General features: G+C 33.8%; 3 protein-coding genes, 1 long non-coding RNA gene and 1 other non-coding gene across 6 annotated transcripts; 1 reads left to right on the top strand and 4 right to left on the bottom strand.

Moving 5' to 3' along the window:
* Positions 1 to 382: 382 nt before the first annotated feature.
* On the bottom strand, positions 383 to 2386 carry LOC131637635 (uncharacterized). The gene is made up of 3 exons (XM_058908245.1): positions 1983 to 2386; positions 1103 to 1895; positions 383 to 1017 (listed from the first exon to the last, which is right to left on the bottom strand). The coding sequence occupies exons 2-3, from the start codon at positions 1316 to 1318 to the stop codon at positions 607 to 609; spliced, it is 627 nt and encodes a 208-aa protein (XP_058764228.1). The 5' UTR covers positions 1319 to 1895; positions 1983 to 2386; the 3' UTR covers positions 383 to 606.
* On the top strand, positions 2386 to 2458 carry TRNAA-AGC (transfer RNA alanine (anticodon AGC)). The gene has a single exon. It is a non-coding gene; the product is annotated as a tRNA-Ala (tRNA).
* Positions 2459 to 2541: 83 nt separating this feature from the next.
* LOC131637634 (phosphoglycerate mutase-like protein AT74H) lies at positions 2542 to 4282 on the bottom strand. Its single transcript, XM_058908244.1, has 5 exons — positions 3680 to 4282; positions 3477 to 3596; positions 3106 to 3319; positions 2813 to 2893; positions 2542 to 2730 (listed from the first exon to the last, which is right to left on the bottom strand). Exons 1-5 carry the CDS (start codon positions 4224 to 4226, stop codon positions 2643 to 2645), a joined length of 1050 nt encoding a protein of 349 aa, XP_058764227.1. The 5' UTR covers positions 4227 to 4282; the 3' UTR covers positions 2542 to 2642.
* Positions 4283 to 9389: 5107 nt separating this feature from the next.
* On the bottom strand, positions 9390 to 12877 carry LOC131637630 (uncharacterized). The gene is made up of 3 exons (XM_058908238.1): positions 11705 to 12877; positions 9840 to 10382; positions 9390 to 9707 (listed from the first exon to the last, which is right to left on the bottom strand). Exons 1-3 carry the CDS (start codon positions 12536 to 12538, stop codon positions 9606 to 9608), a joined length of 1479 nt encoding a protein of 492 aa, XP_058764221.1. The 5' UTR covers positions 12539 to 12877; the 3' UTR covers positions 9390 to 9605.
* Positions 12878 to 24824: 11947 nt separating this feature from the next.
* LOC131637645 (uncharacterized) lies at positions 24825 to 26314 on the bottom strand. 2 transcript variants are annotated; one of them, XR_009294384.1, is made up of 4 exons: positions 26178 to 26314; positions 25789 to 26048; positions 25283 to 25719; positions 24825 to 25192 (listed from the first exon to the last, which is right to left on the bottom strand). It is a non-coding gene; the product is annotated as an uncharacterized LOC131637645 (long non-coding RNA). The 2 variants fall into 2 exon arrangements; XR_009294383.1 differs by having other exon boundaries at positions 24825 to 25719.
* Positions 26315 to 27118: the final 804 nt, after the last annotated feature.

The raw sequence follows: 27118 nt of genomic DNA, 5'->3' as shown, positions 1-27118 counted from the left end.
GCTGGGTGAATTCAATAATGCCGAGGTGATTCAATGTACATGCACTGAAATGACAAAAGATGCGTTGAAAGAGATATTGAAGGACATTGTCACTGACAATCTGGGAGCAGACACAAGTTATGAGAAGATTATGAGGTTGAAGAAAAAAGTTGCAATGGAGAAGAAAAAGAACCATAACATGATGGTTGCACTTGTTATGTCTTGGATGTTTTTTTCAGCATTTTATATGTTTCTGTAATTTAGTTTAGGGAAGTGTATGTTGTTTGTGATTGTATCACTTGTATCACTTTTGTGGTATCACTTTTGTGGTATGTAACAATTTGATCTTGAATGGAATGAGTCTATTATCATTTGTTTATAAAGATTTGCATACACCATAATATGAAGTAATTACGAGATTAGATAACATTTGAGGAAATTGATCCAAAAAACCATTACAAATGTTATAGGTCATTACCCTAAAAGTCATGTAGATCATCACCCAAAATACCATTACAAATGGCCACAAAATAAAATACCATCACACTAAATACCATAACACATAGTACCATTACTAGACCATTACAAGTTAACTTAATGTCAATTGCTACAAAATACACAAAATAATCAACTGCTCTTTTGGTTCTTCCATTTCTTCAAAGACCTAGTTGACACTCCAAGGTTTGATGATGTCTCTGCAAGGTCTATAATTGTGATTGGTTGCTCAGATGAACCTGGACCAGTAATTGGTTTCTTGAACCAACTTAATTTGACTCTTTCACTCCTCCTTATCTTTAAACCATGGTGAGGTTTGATTGTCTTCTTTTTCTTGGGCTGTGGTTGACTAGTGTCTACAACACATGACTGGGTCTGACTCTCCACATCATTTGGCACAGCATCATGAACATTCTCAGGCTCTACATCATTTTGCACAGCATCCTGATCATCATTCTGAACAACCTCAGTCTCCACATTATTTTGCTCCTCATTTGGCACAACATCATGTACAACCTCAGTCACTTTAGCTTTGACCTTTCTCTACATCACAGTCACAAACAAACAATACAAATTAAGACATTGAGTGCAACAGAAATATTTATGAAGAAAATATAACATGTCTTACCTTTCTTTTGAGTGCAACAGGGTCCTGTGTGGGGCTCTTACATGTCAAAGCATTATGACCAAACTGGTCACATTTTGTACATTTGTATGCAACCCCAGTCCTTCTTTTCCTAGCACCCTCTTCACCACTTTCTCGAATCCTCACCTTTCTAGGTCTACCAGGCCCTTGTTTGTAAGCTAGTGGTAGCATGTCTTCAATCTCAGGTTCTGGCCACATGTCTTGGCCATTTATAGGTGACACAGAGAATCACTAACATATGCATCTTCTTCACATTTCTTATTGGGCCTAGTCAACAATCCATCAACTACCCCCTCTTCCCTTAGTGGCAAAGTTACATCAATACCCTCAAATCCATCTAACAAGGCAGTGGCTCTGTCGTCCTCACTATCATCCAATCCCTCAACCACTTCATCTCCTAAGTCATCTACATCAGTGACTCCATTAACACAAGTAGGTTCCCTCACATAAAGTTCTATGTTTTCAGCATCATGTTCCAGATATAAGTCTCCCTCAGTACCATTTGCACAAAAATAAGAAGCAAAGTCATATGCATCATCATCCTTTCTAATCGGAATATAACCCTCATCTATTTCCAATATCTTCGCCCATACCCTATAGCTCCCTTTCTTGTACCCCCACTTATTCACTAGGTTCTCGACAATTTCCATGGTCCATGATTCTATGTGTAACCCAGAAATAGTAGAATCTACCCCCCTCTATAGATTATCTCATCTCTGTTTACCCTAATAAACTCACCCCCGTGGTGGAAAGTAACGTTGAAGTGTTGCATATCCTGCGTTTAATCATTCAAATCAAAATAAAAACACCAACAGAGAAAAAACACGAAATGGAGAAGAAGAAGAACCATAACAACACTAACCTCTGACATTGCGCCGTCGTCCACCAAACCTTTCTACGCCGTCCCCGTCGTCACTGTTGTTGCTAACTTGGGAATGTCTGAAAACGTTACTAAACCTAATTTTTAGAAGGGGGTAAAGCCAAATGACTTTATTAACTCTTTACAACAGTGTGGCATGTATATTTTACTAATATTGCCACGTATGTAACATGTTACAGCAACATGGACATTTTAATTTAATTTTAATAAATCTGATTTAACAAGTGGCATTGAGGGGTGTTTTGGCGTGGAATCTTTGCAAGTTAAGGGGGTGATGAAAAAAAAAACTTTAAAAGGGGCTAAAATAAAAACTCGCTAACATTACAGGGGGGGGGTTTGTATATTTAACCCAAAATACTATTAGCGCAAAAGTCTAGCATCAATTGGGGATGTAGCTCAGATGGTAGAGCGCTCGCTTAGCATGCGAGAGGTACGGGGATCGATACCCCGCATCTCCATTTAGTGTTTTTTGCTATTTTGTGTTTTCTGCTCTTTTATGTTTTCGTTCTGCAGTGTTCATTTTATATGTACACACGAAGCATTTCTTTGTACAAAATCGTCTACTCCCACTACTTAAACTTTGTACAATCTCTTTATTTATGGTACAAAAATGTACTATTCAATAGCTACAAATTTTGGTTGTTAGCTTGTTTCTTCATGAAGATGAGGAAAGAACGAATTCACCATTGGACAATCGTAATTCAGTTCAGCAGGTCTTGCAATTTTATGCCTTCACACATCAACCATCATCATATAAGTAGACATAGGAATAACAATCTATAGAATAATTACAAACATAATCATCTTCTTACCATTCTTGATCAATCAACATTTCATCTGTCAATCCAAATTCTCTTAACTCTTGTTCATCATGATGCATCAGTAAACTATACCTGTTAAAAAGTTTATGCTTGTCACATTTAGTTATTAGATTAACATTGTCACAGACACCAAAAACACGACGCCAACATTGAGATATATTATAACATGTATAGAGACCACGACACGCCTACAATATAAAACATTGAGATATGTATAGAGACCAAGACACGCCTACAATATGAAACATTGAGATATTATAGAGAGGATTATTTCCATCAATTACCTTCCACCATAACCCTTTTCCATGACAAGCTCACCTCCATTGCCAAAGTTATTGAGACCTTCAAACTGTTCAACTGTCCACTTATACCACCTCATGAGAAAAACTCTAAGTGTTAAACCGTGCGACACGATCACCAAGTTCACATCAAAATTCTTCTCCCCCGGTGGCTGATATCGTCCAATATTAATATCGGCTCTCAGTGTTTCTCTAAATCCTAAATTTCAATATCAAATCCAACATTAGATTTTTACTTCCCGTTCACATTGACAAGGTTTTTAACGCGACATTTTTGATATATCGAGGCCTATTTCACATAACTGTAATTCTTAAAAATGTCAAGAATTTTAACTACTATTTTAAAATTTTATTACCTGTGATTCTATCATATACATCGGCCGCGGATTCTCCATTTGGAAATCGGTAAAAGAATCGACCATAAAGATTTCTTTGCGCCTTTTCAACTTTCATCAACTCTCTATTTTGAAAATTCCCTTACATAACACAAATCACATGAAGCAATAAATAAATTTTAAAACACACAATTATATATACAATGCAAAGAACTAATTGATACCGAAATCTTGTTCACGAATGCGAGGCTCTTCTCGAAAACCAGCGATTCTGGAGCGTTCAAAAGGACGAGCTAAGCTTTGCAGAGTTTCGAGTGTTCTTCTATACGGAGACACATAAAAGTAGAGTTGCCAATTTTCATCACCATCTTTTTCAATCATGTTCTTGATTCTTAGACCACATTCCTCTGCTTGAACCTTTCCTTTGTTGGTGAGGCCTATTTTAGGATCAGGTACTCTTGTGTAGACACTTTCATCCACGTTTCCTTCACTTTCTCCATGCCTAACAAGGATTATTCTTCTAGGCCTTGGAGGTACTGCACCAATAGTGGATGCTACTAAAGGGTTTATGAGAGGATTTTTCTCTGGAAACCTCGCATGTCCATTGTTGTTGTTAAGTGAATCTATGGATTCTGTTTGGTTGTGACAACATTGGATTAGTACGAAGTATGTTTTGTTTGTCTTAGAATACTTAGAAATAGGATTGGATTTGATTTTAAGGTGTTTTGGTTGAGATGCTGAGAGAGGTAGTGTTGCTATGGCAATGCTCATGATATGCTTGAATGCGGTTCTACTCAATCTCACATATTTATTTTTTACTTCATCCAGTCATGAAGAGAGTGTGATATTTGTGGTTGACATGAATCCTTCCAAAATCTTGGATATCATGAATGATAGACCAACCAGGTAGTCCATATCTATTGACAAGTGGCGGTTTTCATGCGGTTTTAGATTGTTGACATGTCTTGTACCTTGGATTGGAGTTTGAAAAACATTTTGATTTTTCTTTATAGTTTCAAAATTGAGGAATATGAAAAAAAAAATTTTTTAAATTTATTAAATACTTTCGTTGATACTTTGATGGGCTTTATTAGGTAAAATATTATGGGTAATACAAGATATATTTTGTGAAAAAGATAAAATGTGAAATAAGATGTTTCAGTATGTGTGCAACATCTGACCTTAGTCTATCGACCAAAGTTTGTGAGTAAATCAGTGTGTGAATCTCATTGTTTCCAAGGAGATTTGTTGTTTATGAATTGTATCTTTTTGCAAATATATTTTTAGAAGGATTTGATGAAAAATTGTCCAAATCGAAATCAAATTAAATGAAGATTTATAAGTAAATGAAGATCAAATCAAAACAAATATAATTTTCATCAATATTAAATCTGGTTGTTCTCAAATCTAATGTTCATTGAAGAAAAGCCCAACATATGAATAATTATATAAAGACTCCTCCTAACAACATTGAAGACACGAGTTAGAGTTAAATATCTTGAGTGTTAGGTTTTGTTCTTGAGTCATTTTGTATTTGTTTTTATTTGTGCACCTCTGTAGCACATAAGTTTCAAATCAAAGGTATAAAGGTTATTTGTTTCAGTTTGTTTCTATAGCGCTTGTATTGTGTATTAATCATTAGGGTTATTGATTGAGAGAAAGTGAAATGGTCTCATATTTAGGGGAAGTCCTAAATAAAAAGACACTGGTAGTATTATGGAGTGGGGAATTAAACAAAGGTTGTTCATCTAAGACACTTTGTACAAATACTATTGAGAGTGAATTTCCTTTCTTGGGTTGGAAGCCCCTCAGACTTAGGTGTTGCACTAAACTGGGCTGTCAATTCCTTCATTTTCTTTATTGCTTTATGATTTATCATCTTGTTTTCTGTCAAACTGTTATAAGCTTGTTGTACACATATTCCCAGACATTTTTCCAACATTTATCTTGTGAAGAACAAAATTTCAATTGGCATCAGAGCAGGTTCCCTGTTCTGTTTGGGTGAGCTATAGGAAAAGTATATTTTGTTCAAATGGACAACACTAAGGATGGAGGATCAGTCAATAGGCCACCTATCTTGGATGACTACAACTATGATTATTGGAAAGTCAAGATGGTTGCTTTTCTTAAATCCATGGACAATAAAACATGGAAGATTGTTATAAAAGGTTTGAAACACCTTGTGATTACCTCTCAAGATGGAACATCAATCTTAAAGCCTGAAGCTCATTGTTCTAATGCTGAAGATGATGAAGCTCTTGGAAACTTCAAGGCCTTGGATGCTATTTTCAATGGTGTGGACAAGAATATGTTTAAATTGATCAACACATGCACTGAAGCCAAAGAGGCATGGGAGATCGCAAAATTGCATATGAAGGTACGTCCAAAGTTCGTATGTCAAGGCTGCACCTCCTCACAACAAAGTTTTAAGAGATAAGATGGCTGAAGAAAAGCTGGAAAAAATCCTCAGATCACTACCTAAGTAGTTTGATATGAAGGTTATAGCTATTGAAAAATCACAAGACTTAAGCAACATTAAAGTTTATGAACTCATTGGTTCTCTACAAACCTTTGATATGACTATCAATGACGGGTTTGAAAAGAAGAACAATGTGAAAGTGAAGAAAGTATATCGGATGCTAACGCTCTTCTTGGTAGAAATTTTAACAAATCCTTGAAGAAACTGGACAGAAGATGGACGAAAAATGTCGAAGACAAAGTGTTAGACAACTTCAAGAAAATTGATCCTCAGTGCAAGAGCAAATATGAAGACAAACCAAACAAAGTCAAAGGAGTTCAATTTCATTAATGTGAAGGTTTTAGCCACATTAAATCTGAATGTCCTACATTTTTAAAGAAGCATAAAAAGGGAATGTCAATCACATGGTCTTATTATGATGATGAGAGTGAAGAAACAACTAGTAAGGTAATGACTTTCACTAGAAATATATGAATCTTGTAGTGAGTCTAGTGACGAAGACGTCTCTAATGAAGAGTTAGCTATAACATACCGACTTTTGTATACCAAATGGGAGGAAGCACGCATAGTAGGAGAGAAACAAAAGAGAACTATAAGTGCTCTATTTCAGGAAAAAAGAGAAACTTGTTTCAATCATCACTAATCTGGAAGAAGAAATAACTCTGTTAAATTTCAAGCTTGAAAATATAACAAAAATTCGTTCGTATGTTGAACAATGATTCACATATACTAAATGAAATCTTGAAAGTGGGGACGATGTCTAGGAATATGAAGGGAGTATGGTTTTACTATAGCTCCATGAACAAAGAAATCAAAGTTTCCATTAAGAAGCTTGTTCCCCTTGAGAAAAATACTGAGTTTTTATTGTTGGACCATATGTCATAGCATCTGGTTCGACACATGTATCCTCAAAACAAATCCTACAAGAACTCATGATGGAGATATCACTTTTATAGAAGATACGGTCATATAAGGCCCTACTGCTATAGATTGTATGAATATCCTTAGTCTTATAATCAACTAAGTCTCAATTGAAAAATAGACAAGAACATTCAAGCAAGAAAGTGTGGAAACTAAAAGAAACAACCACAAGTCTCATATCTCATGCATCTCTTAGAATTTTATCAATAGAATATTAGTATTTTGATAATGGATGTTCCAGGCACATGACTGGAGAAAAGAACTATTTATAAGAGGTAAAATCTTACTCTAATAGTTATGTTACTTTTGGTGATGGAGAAAAAGGTAAAATCAAGTGCATAGGCAAACTGGTTTGTCCAAGCTTTCCTGGCCTTGACGATGTGTTGATGGTAGAGGGATTAACTGCAAACTTGACCAATATAAATCAACTATAGGATCAAGGTATGAATGTGAGTTTCAACAAATCAAAATGCATTGTTTCTAGCAAAGATCAAGAAGTGTTAATGAAAGGATCAAGATCCAAAGGCAACTGTTATTTATAGGTATCTCAAAACAAAAGTCATTCCTCAAAATGTTTGATATCCAAGGTAGTGAGACCAAGATATGGAACCAAAAATTTGGTCATCTCAACCTCAAGAGTATGAAAAATATCATATCTGAAGATGCTATCAAGAAATTGCCAAAACTCAAGATTGAAGAAGGCGAAATCTGTGGAAAGTGCCAAATAGGCAAGCAGACCTAGATGTCCCACAAGAAGCTCAAACATCTTACCACCTCAAAAGTTCTAGATTTACTTCATATGGACCTCATACAACCAATGCAAGTGGAAATCCTGGGTAGAAAAAGATATGTCTTTGTGTTTGTGGATGATTTTTCAAGGTATACTTGGATTGACTTTATTAAAGAAAATCTGACTTTTTTTGATGTTTTTAAAGAGTTATGCCTTCGTCTCCAAAAAGAAAATGGGGGTGAGATATTGAACATAAGGAGTGACCATGGCAAAGAATTTGAGAGCTCTAAGTTTTATGACTTTTGTTCCTCTAAAGAGATTGGTCACAAATTCTTAGCACTTATCATACCTCGGCAGAATGGAGTGGTTGAACGCAAAAATAAAACCTTACAAGAGTCGGCAAGAGTCATGTTGCATGCCAAGAATCTACCTTACTACTTTTAGGCTGAAGCTATGAACACAACATGTCACATCCACAATCGTGTGACCATAAGATCTGGAACCAAAACATATCAGTATGAGCTTTGGAAAGGGAAAAAAAATCAAATGCTAAACACTTTCATGTCTTTGGTAGCAAGTGCTACATCTTGGCAGACCGTGAACAAAAATATCAGCTAAACGTTGCCAGGAAGCCATGGCGGTGGATCCTTTTTCCAAAATAGTGGTAAGGAGATCAAGGGAGATGGTGGAATAAATCTATCATAGCACTGTGAAATCAAGGGTTGTCCACATTTTAAAATCAACATCACCGGAGGCATGTTTTTCTTTTCCTTGTTGCGGAATAATGTGATGGACCACTTTGAGAGCACAAGCGTGAATTTCAAACTGTTTAGCCCACATGGTGTAGTGATGTTTCTCCATCTCTAGAATAAAGAGAATGTTGTTTTTGATGTTAGTGACAACAAGGGCTAAGTGAAACTCTTGTCTATTGGAAGAAAAGGACGACTTGGTAGGGCTGTCGACCTTGGTAGAAGCATGCTCAGACTCATCACCGAAAGAGGAATAGATGGTGCTGGAGGCGCGACAGTTGCTAAACGCGACAGTGGGTGGCGCAACAGAAGTGGCGGCGGTGATGGAGGATGAGTTATGGTGGCGGCAGCGGAAGCTTTTGAATAGAAGCGGCGATGACAACAAGTCAACAACACTAGGAGAAGAGCTATTGCAACAGTCGAATATAACCTTTCGACAGAACATCGAATAACAACTTCTACCAGAGTCCATAACAGCTTTGGATATGAAAGTAAAATGTAAAAATGTCACAATGTCTTATTATATTTAGATGAGGAACACCTCAAAAAGGTTAAGGTTTTTCAAAAAAATGTCATGCACTACTGCAGTGACTGTATTTTTAACATTGGTATGTAACGGCACGCACAAACATTAGACACGATATAATTTTCAAAATGGGTAGCATCATGTTGGTCCCCTATCTATGATTTATAGTATTGAGGCAAAATTTAACAGTATTATTCTGCCATTAGAGGCCAGATACGGGAATTTTCCTTTTCACTGTCCAAATTCCCCTCTGGCTCTGAATATCTATCATACGTGAACGAAAAGAATGAACTAGAAGACAGATTCTAAAGATGGCACCAAAAGAATTCTTTTGGCTGTATGCATTACCAAACTCTAAGGTGTTTTGATATAAGACAGATTTTTGTGACTGGCATGACAGGTATGCATGTACGCCAAAATCGTTTGTTTTCAATGTCATGAAAATATCTGATTAATTTTTATGTTTTAGTGCACGCACTGTCTCTGAATTCTTAAGAATCAAACATCAAAGTCAGCAAGAAAAAGAAAATTACAAATTGAACTTCTTTATTTCCAGTATATTAACTTACAATTTGAATCTATTATGATTATAAACTACAAATTTTTTGCCCATGTATCATCGTTCCGGAACCCATCCCATTCCAGGGAAATCACAAAATTTTACATATAGACTCAATAAATGAAGAAATAGAAACAAAGAATTAATATAGACAAGAACCTAATTTTAATCATTCACAAGTTACACTTAAGGTTCGCTGACCTCGCCATCTCGGCATATACCAACATCCACCACCATTCTTCCTTTCTTGTTTGACTTCATTACTCTGCAACAGTTTCTCCTTGGAGCCTGCCACAATTAGTTTTTGCATCTTAAAACTAAAAGCCTAAAAAACACTTAACAAGTTGGAACTATAAAGGCTAGTTATAAAGTTAGTTATGATTGAATGCTAATTGATATGACAAGAGAAGAAGAACATACCCTATCCCATAGATGTGGGTCTGGTTTCTTATATACAATAATTTTATCAAGAGCAGAAGGATCAGCCATTTTCCATCGACATTCTGGATGAGGAACACGATGCCTTTCGTATTCACTCACTGTCTGATGTATTGTAGAATTGAATTTCGCCTTCGAAAGGTAAAACACAAAAGGCTTCTGACACGGATTTCGTGTAACAGGGCGTGTGTTGAAAGCATATGCAGTGTAATCGGCTCTTCTGTACCAATTAAGGAATGTTCTTGAAGGCATTTCAATTTCGCGAGGTGAAAATATCCCGCGAAATATTTGAACCGCAAAACCCCATGAAACTGAAATAGTCCATTTCTTTTCTTTGTCGTAGCAGATGGATTGTTGAATTAGTCCTGCTGAGTCAAGCTTCATTGGTACTGTAAGGCGTTGAAGTGCTTCAACTCTTGTGGCATTAGGGAAAATTGGCTCAACGACATCAAGATGGTGTAGTGATACCAATGGAGTCACTGGATGAGCTGCAAGAAGCCCAAATAAGTTCCCATACACATCATACTGTTTCAATAAACCATGGACCGTTAGTGTCAAAACTTGCACAATCGATAGCATGAATTCGTTGAATCATTTTTATTATTATGAACAAAACTTTGAGGTTCATGTTCTAAAAGGTACTAATTCTTGACTATTTTATTCGATGCGAGACTTGTATTTTCAATAAAATTAAAGACACGGCTCTCCTAATTTTGCTAACATCCAATAAAGACAGAACTCAGAAATTAAAATTAGTCTTTTTCCCCTACCTAAGTACTAAAGGAATGCTAAACTAAAGACCTAGTTTGGTGGGAAAACATTAAAAGACATAGTTTGGCCTTACCTGCTGAACTTTAGACATGGCAACTACTATAAAGAAATCTAAGTTGTTCAAAGTTAAAAATACTAAAACTCCTAAGATCCCACTCTGCATGAATTCCAATTGAAAAAGGAAAAATAAGTCAAAATTTAGAAACTAAGTGAATAGAAGAAGCACAAATAGGTAGTTTAGTTCACCATCCATCATCTATTAAAGGAGGTGTTTTACTAGTAATAATATGTTTGCATTTTGCAGTCAGAAACAAAAGATCACCATCAAATCAATCCCATTCCAACAACCAATTATCCGAAAAAAACTTTTTTTTAATAACAATAATCACAATAAACTCATACATACACAATCGCAAAGTTTCGAGATTGAATTTAGATGATAATGTTTGTTGCATAAGTCAAAACTTGCTGACGAAGAAACCTAATTAATAAGTTATTACTTCAATTATAATACCATGCATGTATAGAAACAATCTAATTATTTTGCAAATCCTGCCTCAACGGATAAATCTAGACAGTATTAAGTTTGACACCATCACTTGAGTTCAAATCCAAAACCTTACATTTGTGTAAGGTCTCAGATTAATTGTTGTCTTTTTGGTGTGCTATTTATATTTTGATTATATATAACTTATATCGATTTTTAAGTGAATAAAAAAATTGTGGATAATTATCACTTCATCTACCTCACATAAGACACAACGCCAGCCCATCTCACACTGTAAATTCGGTGTTGCTTGGAGCCAAAGTTACATGGGGCCAAACATGTTTTCAGTGGGGGCAGTAAAGTAATAACACATCACCAACCAAATCAGATTTAAAATACAAACAAAAAAAGCCCATCACATAGGCCCAAAAAGTACCTTTCATTCAACTCAGTCATCATGACATATAATCCACACATGTCTTATTCAAAACACAAAAACACACATAAGCATAATCACATAATCACATAATCACATAATCAAATAACTAAATTCTAATTAAAATTAACTAATCAACAATTAACAACTAACCTGATGAAAACCGATTTCTTTGGTGAGTGGAACACCGAGTTCCGCCATACAAGCTTGCATTCGATCATCAGAACCATAAAGTCCAGGATACCTATGAATACAACGATCCTGCATTTTCACAAGCGCTTTCGCCAATCCATAACTAATCGCAAATCCACCACCACCATAAGCCATTCCATAAGAAAAATATATATTCTGCAAATGACTCTCCGATAAGCTTCCAATGTAATAATACTCTTTATAATCATACTTATTCAAAACCCTAATCAAATTATCCGTTACAAAAACGGTATCATCATCTCCCATTACAAACCACCGCACATCCTTAAGTCCTAAACGCACCGTTTCGGAAACGATTCGCGAGATGCGAATCGCGGAACGGTGACCTTGTTTGTTTGTGTAAGGAAAGTTGGATGTGTCGGTTGAGATTCTGACGATTGGAAGAGCTTCGTTTGGATCTGTTTTTACTGTATCGTCGTCCACCCAAACTATTCCTCTCATTGTGTTGTTGTTGTACCAGAGTTTTATGTAGTTTTTTCTTTGTGGCCAGAGTTTTGAGGATGCTGCGATTCCGAAGACGACGTGTTTGAGTTCTGTTTTGTGAGAAGTTGTTGGAGTGAGTTTGGAAGTGGTGTTGGTGGTGGATGAGTGGAGGTTGATGGAGAGTGGAGGGTGGTTGCAGGTGGTTGAAGTGGAGACGAGTTTGAGAGTGTAGATGAAGTAGGTGAAAGAGACGGCGAGGATGAGCCATAGCATGAAGAGCTTTGGTGAGTGTGGATTTGAGGTTCGTTGTTGGTGTGTTGGAGTTACTACTATTTTGTCTGGATCTTCCATTCTTGTTTATGTTTTGTGTATGATAATAGAAAAGATTATTTACAACAAGTAAGAGTAAGAAGAAGTGGTAGTATTTGAATAGAAAGAGACGGTGTTATAGAATGAATGATTGAGGTAGAGAAACAAGAGAGTGTGGAAGGTATGATAGGGACCTATGCATTGAATTATGAGGATGGAATGAGAGTGAGAAGGAGGAAGTAGGGAGGTGAAAAAGGAGAGAAGAGAGGGTAAAGTGGAGACGAGAGCATGCAGAAGTGACAGGTTGCACGAACTCCTGTAGTGAAAGTATCCCAATACCAGGACTAGTGTTTATATTATTGCTGCTAAAGTGCTAGCTATTGTTTTGTGGGGACTCATTTAAATTTAAAGGGATTTAGGAGCAACTATATCAAGGGTTGTTAAAAGAAACTCCACTATACTATTATCCCTGGTTACATTATAAAATAAAATTTATTCTTTAAATTTATTCAAATGATTACTGTATATGAATTTTTTATGTTAAATATATGAATATTTAAGGGAAAATTATACCCACCTCCCCTAAAGTCATGTTAAATATCAAATACCTCCCCTCTAGTTTTTCATTGATTAAAAACCTCCCTTATACTTAACTCTGTTAGGTTATGTATAATGGAGGTGTTGAAAAATAAATTCAATAGTTGAATTCTTGCAATGAGGGTGTTGAATAGGGTGTTTAAAGTGAAGTGTATTAATTGGTGTTGAAAGTTTTCAACATGTTGAATGTGAAAAGAGTGGGGTCCACAAGATACTTTGTAAAATTTTATTGGTTGTTTTGAATGTTTAAATTTTTTAGTATGTTGTGAATGGTGGTGAAATAGGATGTTGAATTTTATTAAACAAAATCATTGTAGTGAGTATAAATTGAATGTGTGTTGAATTATTAGGTGGAAGAAAGAGAAGATGATGTGTAGTATAAAAAATGAAAAAGAAGAGTGTTGAATAATAAAACCATTGTACATAACCTTAGACATCCGTTAAGTTTAAGAGAATAGGAACCTCAAAATATCTCTTTTATTGCGAAAACGCTCACAGCTTTCACTCTGTCTCTTCTTGCCTATCTACATCTTCAGTGTCATTTTCATCATTTTTTTTACAGGTGTGTTTCAACATACTGTTTCTGAGGACCTAACTTTTAGACTTGTATTTCCATTTTCTGTAAACTCTTTGCTGCTACCACCAAGAACCTTATTCTCAACTTATAACTCACAGCGTTTATTTGATTGAAAATAAAATTTCAATAAAGAGAGTAAAATGCCTATCTATAATTACTAGTTAGAAGTTTATGATGTCCAAAAAAAATAGTCAATCAATAAAACTAGAACATAAAAAATATAGTTTCCTTTTTTATTCAATAAACAGTACAATAACATTTTGATCTTTAAACTCTTGTAAATCAATAATATTTACAAATTGAAAGGGAGACCAGTCACTACGTTGCTTTTTGATAAAAGAAAATCAAAACTGTGTAACCTATGATATACATATCATTCTAATTTATTTTACTATTTGATTTGTCTTTGTCTTCATCTTCGCATAAACAACATGATTCTGCCTCAAATTTAAAGTTACAAGTCAGAACCTAGACAATTATCACAATAGAGCTTTACTCACATTGCTTAGAATATGGGACATGTAATCTTCTAAATTACAATAGTATTATGGCTTAGTTTCTCCATGCGTAAAACCAAAAGAAAAATAATGTCAATTTTTTTACATGAAGAAAACAATTGTAGTAGCTGATAGCAGTACATGACACGTTTGAGCCAAAACTGAGTTGTGGTATTGGATGAGACAAATCAACAAACAGCTTGTAATCAATATTATACATCATTTTAGAGATGAACACTAACTTTCATGTTTCATTTAACACTCACTCGTGTCTACAAAGGGCGGTGAAAGAATTTAAAATGCCAATAATCACCATTTATCATCGACACATCAGGCTTTGCTTCGGTTAAGGATTTGAAAAAAAATCAAAACTAAGAAAGAAAGTAAGAAGTGAGAGCAACATATCACAATTTCTTCTAAATGGAACGTATGACTTCTTTCTTCAATTTTGAGAGTAGTAGCATCATGAGTGGTAATGAATACAGTGCAGACAGTGATTTTGTTGTCAACAACAACCAACAGACGGTGTTAACGGTGGAGGGGAAGTCACTGTCATAAGAAAAATAACTAATGGTAGTTATTGATCAATGAGAAAATATAAGGGAAGTATTTGATATTTAATATGAGTTTAGGGGTGGTGGGTGTAATTTTCCCAATATTTAATAAATTTAAAAATTAAATTTTATAAAACCCATGAGATTAGTCTCTTACACGCAGAATATTCAATTCATACCAAAAAAACTAAAAAAAGTGTTATTATTTCAAACTTTTTAATTATTTAAACAATTTAATTATATTTTTTGAGCAATTCATATATTTAAGAACAATCAATAAAAAGAGATAGAATTTAAATTTAATTAAAATTACCAACATAAAGGGTGGTTGTGTGTAAATCCAGGTGTTATAATTGTGTCCGTCTAAATATTTTTCTTTTTAAATATTCTTATCGTATATTTAAAATTTAAAATGGATTGTAATAAATAATAATTATAAAATATGTCATTAAAAGTAAAAAGGTAATTCAAAAGTAAAAAAAATGGAGCAAAACATGGTTGTGCTTGTCTTTGTGCAGAAAAGTTTTGAACACTCTTATTTTAAGGCAATTATTCAATGTACAATATTATTGGAAAATGTGTAAACACTTCTTTTATCAGGTAACATTGATGCTCTAAGAGTCTAAGTTATTAATTTTGAGTATGAAATTTTCTCATTAGTTTTATACTCTTCAAAATCGATATCCTATAATTAGTACCGTCTTTGAGGGCATGTAAGGCGGATTATTGTACAGGGCCTCAAATTTTTCACAAATAATTTGTGGCTAAATAGGGCCTTATGAAATGTTTATGATGATTAAACTATGGTTAAATAGGACCTCTATTTGTTTTTTCAAGATAAAACTATGACTAATCTACACAGGATCTCCAAAAAAGTTGAGACGGCCTATAATATTACATTTGTCAATTCGGATAATCATTTAAAAAAATTCAATTGTATTTGCTAGACAAATTTTAAACAAAATAAATGAAAATATGTCAAAACAATATTGATTAATAAGGAATTAAGGAAATTAAGTTTAGTTATTATTTTTAGCTTTTTTAATACTAAATAAATAAATAAATATTAATATATCTAGTGGTGTTACTGTTGTATATTATTTTATATTCTTAGTTATATCAGTCTATGTTGGAGTCCATATTTTATAATTTTATACTTATTTTTAATTAAAATTTTGATAAATTAATTCATTTAATTTTCGTTACCACGTAATAAAACACATTTACTTTATAGATAATTCAAAAGACAATTAGATAGTGAGTAAGAGAAACGTCTAAATTTCCAATCTTTGAAAAAGTCTGAATTTCTAATATTCTTCTGTGAGGTTTTCGTGGGGCTACATTACAAACCATATACAGAAATGTAATTAACCCTTGGCTATCTATTTTTTACATTTTGAGTAGGTTAACTTGTGTTTTCTATCGCTCACATTGACAGTGTCTCACTAAACAACTCTTCATCATTATCATCTACAATTAGTTAAACTCCAATTTAGGTTTTTTCTTTCATTTATCTTATCCTTAATGTCAAAATATAAACACAATACAAAACCAGATTACCATACAAATTCCTATTTTAAATTTTGTTAATATGTACTAGAATATCTCGATAACTTTATTATAAATGTATAAAGCAATTTCCTTCTTAAAACTCTTGTTTTAGACGAAACTTCTTTTTATTGGCAATGTTACTTTAGTTTGATAGAATTAAAAGACAGTTTCTTAACATATAAAAGAAGTCAATACCTTTTTAAGGAAAAAAGAAGAAAAAATTACATATTTCTATTCCGTACCATTGTGGTTGAAGTTAGTGTTTGGGATTTTCAATCAAGTAATTAAAATGGTAACTATATTGTCGTTGTTAAACAACATAACTTTACTTTAGTCAACGGTTGTTGGTGTTAATTGAATTTTTTTGTACGTATGTTGTTAGGATGTTTTCACATGTTGTTACTTCTATGAATCGGCTTCCAAAAGTTATTGCCACGTTACCTACTTGTTAGATTATTATTCAATTTGACATCATAAAGAATATATCTAAAATACAGCAAACATATATTTAAAGTTATGGTTGATAGGTCCCCAAGTGTACGGAAAATTGATTGGGAGTATGTTCACTAGGGCTGGACAAAAAGTTTCAAACCGGCCCAATCCGACCTATCCATGAGGTCTGATACAACACGGATCGGGTTAATCGGATTTTCGGGTTATCAATTTGACCATGGATGGTTTTAGATGGGTTAAACCGGTCGGATTCGGATGGGTAATTTGGGCCCAGCGAAATCCATAACCGACCGGCCCACTATGATGATTATTAATTTGTGAGATTTTTTTAACGTTAAGGGATTGGACTGGGCTGCCTCCATCTACTAATTTCTCACGGTCCAAAACCAAAAAAACAAAACAAAACACACACTAATTAAAGAGTACTCCTAGTTATATTCAAAATCATTTGGATTTTATTTCCATCTCTTCCTATGTTAGGGTTACATTTCTACCGCCGTCGGTGTCTATTCTTCATCCTTTTTCAATCCTCGAGCACCACCACACAAACCACCATGCCAGAACTCACTCACCACCATGCCGCCACCGTTTCACTCTCTCATCGTTGCTCCTCTTCATCTTCTTCTTCTACTGCTTATACAAAAGTTGATTAATCAGCATATACTATTTTTGAGTTTCTAATGTCTTTTATTAAAAAAATGAAACCTTTGTGCTTTTGATCTTTAAGAAAGAAACTGGGTGAAACTGTTAATTGATTTTCAAATGGATTAATAACTGGTAAACCGAAAAACCGAGTTATGAAACCGAATCCGAAAAAAACCGAATCTGAAAAAACCGAATCTTGAACCGGACGGAAATGGACTTGTATTTTTCAACCGATGGTTAAGCCGGTTTTTGGTTTTGGGCCCGAAAACCGAATCGGTCCGACCGTTGTCCACCCCTAATGTTCACTATGGAGTATGTTAGAAAATTAATTTAAATCGAATGAAATTGAGGTTAGAATCGTGTACGAAACACTTTTTTACAGTATTTCAAGCACTCTCAATTTGTTTTGGAGTTTCTACGCAGGAATACTCAGGATAATTCAGCCTTCTCGAGTCTGTACAAGACAGGTGAAAACTCGAATGTAGCGAAGAGTGCTCTGGAATTATTTTAGAGGATTTTCAATTTTTTTGTTATGTGATTTTCTGAATTCATAATGAATTATTTATAGGCCACATTGGTATTGTTTCACAAGGTAGCGACCCTTGGTGAAACAATGTCTTTTACCAAAAGTCACAATGATTGACCTATAACAACACACTTCAAAAGTTACATGGTTTCATTCTACAACACTTCATGAAGTGTTGTCATTTTTCAAATCCACTTCTCTTGTCATTTTGGAACAACTATCATATTATTAATTATTATTAATAATTTACAACAACCTCCCACTTGTTCTAATAATGACAAGTCCAATTCTAGAATATAGAAAACAAAAGAGTGTTAATACAGTTAGGTATCTTTCGATTTGAACTTAACCTTAGTAAAGACAACGCAAAGCCTAGTCGGAACGTTAGGTATCTATGCTTTGAACCGTTATCCCATGTGATCAGACTGACGTTATTATACACACACTCTTTAAATGTTCTTCGCCTACATATCTCGCCTTGCACTATTTATGGCCATGTGCTTTTCCTGTTTTCACGAAGTTTTCATGAGAGAAACTCCAACTCTCACTTTAAGACGACACCATCTCGAAATTCATATAGGTGAAGTTCAGTTTGTATCTATTTCTTGAGATACATATCCTCCTCGATATAGAACTTCATTAAGAGTTTTTTTTTTAAAAAAAAACTCAATCCTCAATTATGTAATAGTCAACATTGTCACAAAATGTTGCACCAACTTCCAAATCAACGACTTGTTGTTACCCATTGAATCTTAGGTTAAGATGTATTAACTTCAGATTGGGTTGCTATCATTGTCGGAACGCTTATTCAAGGAGTTTCAACCCCACACCTCTCGAGGTTGTCTTTACTAAATCCCTGACCAGTATTTTAGTAAATGAATCATTCAAATTATAGACCGATCATATATATGCGAGTGAAATGATTACATCTTTAATCAGTTTTTTCACGAAAGAATGTCTAAGGTCTCAGTGCCCAGACTTTTCATTTTACAGTTATCTGAATTCTCTTTCTAAATTGGCTTAACTATCATATTGTGTGAACACCTTTGAAACATCATCTTTAGCCAATGAAACTTCCAACAGAAGGTTCCTAAATCATTCAACTTCTTTGACCAATGAGAGAGAGATCCACACACTATGGCTCCATGGTCAAGAGAGTGATGCATGTTAATTTCTTGCTCTCCCAAGAAATATCACCGCAACTAGTGTAAATATCCACTTATTTGTAAATTTATGATCTCCGACACTCGATATCCAACTCATATTGGTATATCCTTCTAATATGGCAGGAAGCCCACCATAATGGAGGTCAAGACTTTGGTTTTTAAAAGATAATCAAATTCCTTGTGATAAAAAAATCTTCGTGATGGCCTTCCAATGCTCACCATTTGGATTGCTAGTAAATATACTCATTTACTATTTGCAACTGCTATATCGCATATAGTACATTGCATTAGAAAACCAATTTCACTTGTGTATTCTAATATAGCCATAACTCTTCCATCACCATTTTGACACTAAGATCAAATTGAATATTCACTTTTTGAAACGTGACAGTTTGAACTTATCAATAACTTTCTCAACAAAGTGTATTTGACTTAGTTCATAACCTCCACTATTTTCGTATTACTTTGATCCCCAAAAGAGTGTCAACTAGTCCAAGATCTTTCATCTTGAATGTGGAAATTTTCTCAATATAGTGTGTTTGACTATGTTTTTAACCCCTACTCTTTTGCCTTACTTTGATCCAAAAGAGTGTCCACTATTTTAAGATCTTTCATCTTGAATATGAAAGCTAGAACCCTTTTTGTTTCTAATATTCCATGCATCTTGTTTCTAATGATTAACATGTAATCAGCATATAGACAAAGGAATGTCACAATATTCTCACACAATTTTATATACAAACACTTGTCATAAAAATTAGATGAAGAACGATTTTTAGATAATTATACATGATGGTGCAAGAAGGTCTTTAGATGAAGTGAGAGATGAAATTATGAGCAATTTAAAATAGTATAATATAAATTGCAATGAGTACCTTAGTTATGTTCACTTCTCTCAACTTCTTCACTTGAATTTCTTTGCTAAAACTTCTTGATAAACTTCATCATTGATGTGCATGACACTTTTGATCCTTTTCTTCTTTGATAACCTTTGTCTTCATCAAAACTAAATATAAGATATATTCTTCACAATCTCCCCCTTTTTGATGATGACAAACTCTTTGAATTTGTATTTTGATAAGATTGAAAAAATCTCCCTTTAAGTTATATGTCTCCCCTTTAATTTGTGTGTTTCCTCCTTAATCGGAGAATCTTACAATGACAAAGTCTAACTTTTAATGTCATTGTTTCGGTGCATATTTTAATTCACACAAGGATTTAACAAGCTTGTACACTTTTTTGTTCATTAGTAAGAAGTACATAACCTTCTGACTGCTCCATATAAATCTCCTCATTGAGATTTCTATTTAAGAATGTTGTTTGACATAATTGAATTCATTTCATCTTGGATAACATTATTCCAAGAGAAGTCCCTTGAAATTACATCTTCATTGTAAATCTTTAGGAGCATAATCCACTCGAAGAATAATAGAAATCTTATGAACAATCACTATTTTCTTCTACACAAGATAAATAAGTCGAAAATCTATTTTGTTCAGTTCTAGATCTTTAGTCTTTCAGACTCTCTAACTTAATCCATATAGAACATTCCTCATGAGGTTCTTCATTTGTGAGAATCTCGAATTCCTTATCTTTCGTGATAAAATTCTCAAAATTCCACATCTCAAAATAAAATATCAATTTATATTAATAATATTTAACATTTGAATCAAACAATTTAATTCCAAATTCTTAGGTCATTCTAAACCACTATTTAAGAAAGTCATTTTCAATTATATATTTTCATGATTCATATGAAAGCAAGAAAATGTAGATTTTTTTTCTTTATCGCAGTTTTTTTATTCAAACACAAATTATGTACAGGATGTAAACAGAAATAATGTATTTGCTTAACTTAATGTAATTACCATTAACATCCATAGCACATGCATATATATTGTTGATGGAAGAATTAATTTTAACAACAAAAGAATTAATTCTCTTAAAATAATGATGAGATTTGCAACTTACATATTAGTTTCGTTTCTTTCTAGCATTCACCGTAAGAAATTTATCAATACAATTAACACTAATCTTTTAACACTATGACGGTACTATTATATACGTCATTCAATAATGAAGATTGAATTTTATATATATATATATATATATATATATATATATATATATATATATATATATATATATATATATATATATATATATATATATATATATATAAAAGACATATCATATGAGAATGCCTTTTTTACGTGAAAATGTGAGAATGAATTTGAACCATTGGATTTTAAAATAAATGGTGGAGATTATGGGTGAATCTTTTTTTTATCTCTCCTACATCATTTATTTCAAAATATAGGAGAGAGAAAAAAAAGATTCACTCATAATCTCCACCATTTATTTTAAAATTCAATGATTCAGATTCATTCTCACATTCTCATATAAATATGTCATTCTCATATGATATGCTATATATATATATATATATATATATATATATATATATATATATATATATATATATATATATATATATATATATATATATATATATATATATATATATATATATATATATATATACTAGTGGGAAACCCGTGCGTCCGCACGGGTTCTGGTGTGGGCTGTTGATATGTCACCAGTTTTTTATGAGAATTAAAAAAAAATAAAAAATATCAAAATATTATTGAAAATAAGGAAAAAAATAGACTGCAAGATAATTGTAAAAGTTTTTAAAAAATTATATTGTTAAGAAAAACTATTAAACACATAATTTGTAAGAACAATTGTGATAAAACACGGAATTTGTAAGAACAGTAATGGTTAAGAAAAACTACCGATGTGTTGCTCGTGCATTCGCACGGGTACTGGTGTGGTACTCACGTTTTTGTTTTCCAAATATGATAAAAGTGTAAATATGAAAAACAAAATAGTTTTACCAAAAATTTCAAAATAAAAATATCAAATACATAAATAATTAAAAACACAACACATTTTTATCGTGTTTGAACTCATACATTATTTTAAATATATTTAATTTTATTTTCTCCACTTATACAAAAATTGTAATAACTCATGCGTTCACACGGATTTTGGCCTGCTTACTCGTGTGTTTACACGATACTCGTGTATTACCCGTGCGTTCACATGATACTGGTGTGTTACCCGTGCGTTCACATGATACTGGTGTGTTACCCGTGCGTTCACACGAATTTTGGCGTGTTACCCGTGCTTTCACACGGTCTTGGTGTGTGTTATCCGTGCGTTCACACGAATTTAGGCATAGTTACATGGGCTTTCACACGACACTGGTGTATTACCTGTGTGTTCACACGGGTTCGGTGTGGATCGCAGATATGTGATAATTTGTCATGAAAAATTCAAACAAATTACATTATTAATTATATTCATAATTATAATTTAAATGTCATTTTAATCCAATGAAAAAGACATATTTGAATTCAAAAGAAAATAAAATATTTTTAACCAACACAAAATGGACTTGAAATTTCAATTAACTTTAATAAAATAAGATGATACAAAATAAAATGTTGTTATGCATATATTATCTTAAATATTTTGTATCTTAATTTAAAAATAATTTCAAATATATATATATATATATATATATATATATATATATATATATATATATATATATATATATATATATATCAGCGGGCACGTTGAAAGTTGTCTAGCAGCATTGAAGCATAAAATGAATCATAACTCATGCAGATGCAGATAAAATCTTGTATAACTCTAACGAAATTGCAACATTTGTAGAAAACTCATTCTTACTTTGTACCATGTGAGAGGTTGTTTCTTTAGACAAAAATGATCCTTGTTTCTAGAAAGCAATGAATATGTAATGTCGGACCATGTATGCAAGGGCAAGGAGAATAAAAGCACTGTTAAAACATCTACAGTATATGTAATGACCCTCATTAGAGACACAAGCTACTCTGCTTCCTTTGACACAGAGGGACCAATTCATCAACTCCTTGTTCACTACTGCACCAGTTGTAATAACAGTTTCGGAAATCCCCGTAACTGGATTTTCACTATCAACATTCAGATGCTTTACATCTATTTTACATCCGCAATTTTCGGCCGACAAACGACAACCAGTCAACAGATCTGCCCCTTGGCAGCAAACACGTGATGCGAGTGTTGACAACGTATCTCTGTCACCAACAACATCAACAACCATCTTCTTAGGTGGTGTTCCAGCAAAACTCTCACCTACAAATTTAAATGAATTCATTAGATTCAGTGATATTAAAAAGACAGTTTTAATAAAGTCTTACATGTTCAGGCGTGCCAGCCATGAAAGCTGAAGTACAATAGAATTCTTTGACAGATTCATCAACAAAATTGTTGTCGTTGATTGAAGGTAATAGGGTGTTGCAAAGAGTCTGCAAACAGTTGCAGAATTATCTGTCCATGGACAACAATATTTCTTTCCACAGCCAATGGATCAGAAGAAATATATGACTTATTGTCTAAAGCAACAGGATCACATCAAAACTAATAGGAAGGGTTTGCTTTCGCTCTATCAAACTTGTTCATATGAGTTTGGAATATAGATTCACTTCACATAATTCACTTCACGTTAAGCATTTAAATCCATAATAAACTCCATCATATAACAATTGAAACAATAACTAACAACATAACAACATTTAAATCCATAATAAACTCCATCATATAACAATTGAAACAATAACTAACAACGTAACAGTGATGTCTGATGTTTTCACTTTGGGCTTATTAACAATCTTAACAACTTCTATTCATTTATGGTCCTATATGACTATACTTGGATCAAAAGCAGCATTACGCTCACCCTTTCCTTCGTCAAAATGATCCTCCCGAACATTGTCAGCTAACTCAAAATGCAGCTCAATCAGGGTGTACTACTACACTCACTACCTTGAGTCCTTGTCTAAACTACATAATGGGAAGTTCTTCAACTCCATTAACTTCATGTTGCTCACAGCTTTCAAGTGTAGTCCTTAATTTTTTGATGAGTTGAAGTTGAAGGCATGGTAGATAAATGTTAGGTTGGTATAGTCAATGACTATATATAATACATATCATGTGATAGCATATATGTAACTAACATTACTGGAGGTGATTGAAAATAGTACAATTTGAGTTTTATTGGAGGCAAGCCCGAAGAGGTAACCAAATAAGCCACGCAATGTTAGATTATTAGATATTTTACATGAAAATATCGTGAAGAGGTAACACTTGTGACCAAACTTATGCACTGCTACAGTACTATATTTAATTATGTGCTTCCTTGATTGATTATATTTGGAGGAATAAGCAAATATTTCAATTGTGAAATTGTACAAAAACAAAAACTACTTGCCTGCAATTCAGGTGGCAAAGAACCACGTAGAGGAAAGATTACGACATCCATGCAGGGACCTTCGTCGAGAGCCCGAACTTCATCTTCCAGCTTCGATACCAAATTTTTTATGTTATCCTAGATATAGCTCAACAAAATTTATTCACTCGGGTGCAGGTCCACCATTTTACTCCTCCCACGCTTAAAACTTAATCACACACACATATTGTTGAGCAATTCATTTGTCGCCTTCAGTCTCAAATCGCGGCTTGTCGTTATCTGAAACTGGAAACTATTATTGCTCTTAGTTACTAATAAAATTAGTTCCATTTTCAGATGCAAATGAGGTCTGTCTGCCTCCATCAAATCCTGACTCGGCAGACATGAATGAAACCATAGAAAACTTATCATTGATGTCTGATGTTGCAGAAGCATATGATGTTGCAGAAGCATATGACATCTCAGAACATAAATCCATATTGTCGACGTTCTCTTTTGCAGCTGTTGTTCCGTATGAGGTTGAGGGACCTGAATCTTCACTGGAATGTTTTGAGCTTCCTTTGGCTTTAGCCAACTCCGTGTCTCTCTGTTGGCTAGCATTAGTCCATTTACCATTTACAGAGGCTAAATGATTGATTGCTACACAAGGTTTCCATTCAGGAATCAATTTCATCAATAACAAATTGATTAACTCAGCTATAAATTTTACGTTCTGATCGGTAAGTTCAAGTTGTTCAACCATTTCCTTTGAAACTGAGACAGCAGTGTCACTGTCAAGGTAGAAGATGAAATGGATATTTCTTGCTTGTCCTGCATATAAATCCCAAAAAATTTAAATATCCACAGACAAATTTAAGAGTTATTGAAGAGTAGAAATGAGCTTAAAGTTTATTTACTGACCCTTCTGATCAGCTATCCGAAGAACTAATGATACAGAATTCTCATCATTTTGATCACCTTTTAGAAAGAAGGTATCACCACCCTTCAACCTTCTTATATTTTGTCGTCAGAGATGGCTCTGTGATTCGTACGGTATCAGGTTGGAGTATTTGTTGAAGGCATCGGTTTGAACAATCTCATCATCCGATGTTGTTATCCTCTCGATTCATATTAGTGGTGCCATTAGTATTCATTTCTTTGAATTAAAAAGAGATTAATAATGAAATAAATCACATATATAGATTAGAGCTTACTAATTTGCGTAGCAGACGCTCGATACAATTGGATCTTGAATCGGTTGACCATCGTTAGTAACTACAGGTGCTGTGATAAATCTACCACTTCCCACGAGCGGAAATAATTGACGACATTCTTCCTTCCATTCAGCATATTTCTCCCTGAAAATATAGATTAAGTTATACAACTAATCAACGATCATTTAGATTGATAGAAGGGGACACTATTACCTTCGACGCTGCCTTATCTCCTCTCTTTCCTCAAATGTACTCTTGGCATCATAGAAAATGAGTAGAAAATCTAGACATGGCATGGCACTTTCATGCTAAAATGTAATGCATATTAAAATGCACATGTTGAGAGGAAATTAAAATAGCCTAACACCATAGGCGGGCATGATTTATGCATTATGGGATTATTGTTACCGATAACAAAAGCAGCAAGAGATAGCAACAACACAAACTGAACCGACCTGCTTACTAAACCGAACCTGCATAACTCAATAAAACTGGATTCAACACAAAAGCCTTAACGGAGAAAGGGGATAACAGAAGGGATGTAACAAACAAATATGAGAAGAAAAATTTGCATACCCATAACAAAACATTGGAGACATTACCTTGTAGATGGATCTGCCTTTTTCGAAAGTGGAATCAATGGAACCTTCAATGTAGCATTCTTTAAAGTATTGTCTACCAGCATCATCTCAAAGTGTATCCAGTGCACCGTAGAATCCACAGTCAGAGAAGCAAGCTTTGTGGCCTGATATCCTAAAGACCACGGCTTGCCATCCATGCATCTCCGTCATCAGTCTCGGCGCTGTGTTATGCAAACATTAGACTTACATCACTAAATAAATTATAAATATAGGTTAATATAGGTTATACATAAATTATAGCTGCTTATACTATAAGTGCTTCATTCATTAAATTATTTGTTCGAACAGGACGATAACCCACTTACAGTTTATCGCTAAATCTGAATAACTAATAAGGTTGGTTTGTCGTAATCCCGTAGACTATGATAGATACAGAGCCAGAGCTAGAGCCAGAGCCAGTTTGGGATCATTTGCGAAATCTTTAAACTGAAAAAACAAAAGAATCATAAAATCAGAAAAACAATTGATTCAAGCAAAACACCAAAGTCACAGATTATCTGAATCAGATATATAACCTGCATAAGAATTTTCTTTCCATAGTTATGCTTAACTGCATGCATAAACTCGTCTAAAAGCTCCGCATATCCCTAAACACAATGTTAGCAATATAGAAGTTTCACACCCAATATACAAAATCCAGTGAGTGTCATTCATACAGTTAAAAATTTTACAAATATGAATTTGCTCGTTCTAATCAAACATCGATGAAAGCATCTAAATCGATTCGCGGTTTGAAACCCTAAAATCTCAATCCAAGAGATGCATCAACGTAAACCGATTCCAACACCATTCTCGTTTCGGTGTGATACCGAAATAACAAAAGAGATAGCGAAAGAGGTAGAGAAGGAAGAAGAACAACAAAAAGAAAATGGATCTAGAAAGATAGAGAAGGAGAAAAATGA

This window comes from Vicia villosa, unplaced genomic scaffold, assembly GCF_029867415.1.
Source record: "Vicia villosa cultivar HV-30 ecotype Madison, WI unplaced genomic scaffold, Vvil1.0 ctg.002061F_1_1, whole genome shotgun sequence".
Taxonomy (NCBI): Eukaryota; Viridiplantae; Streptophyta; class Magnoliopsida; order Fabales; family Fabaceae; genus Vicia; species Vicia villosa.
Note: the sequence above shows the minus strand (reverse complement) of the source record. Positions and strands in the feature narration are given on the sequence as shown.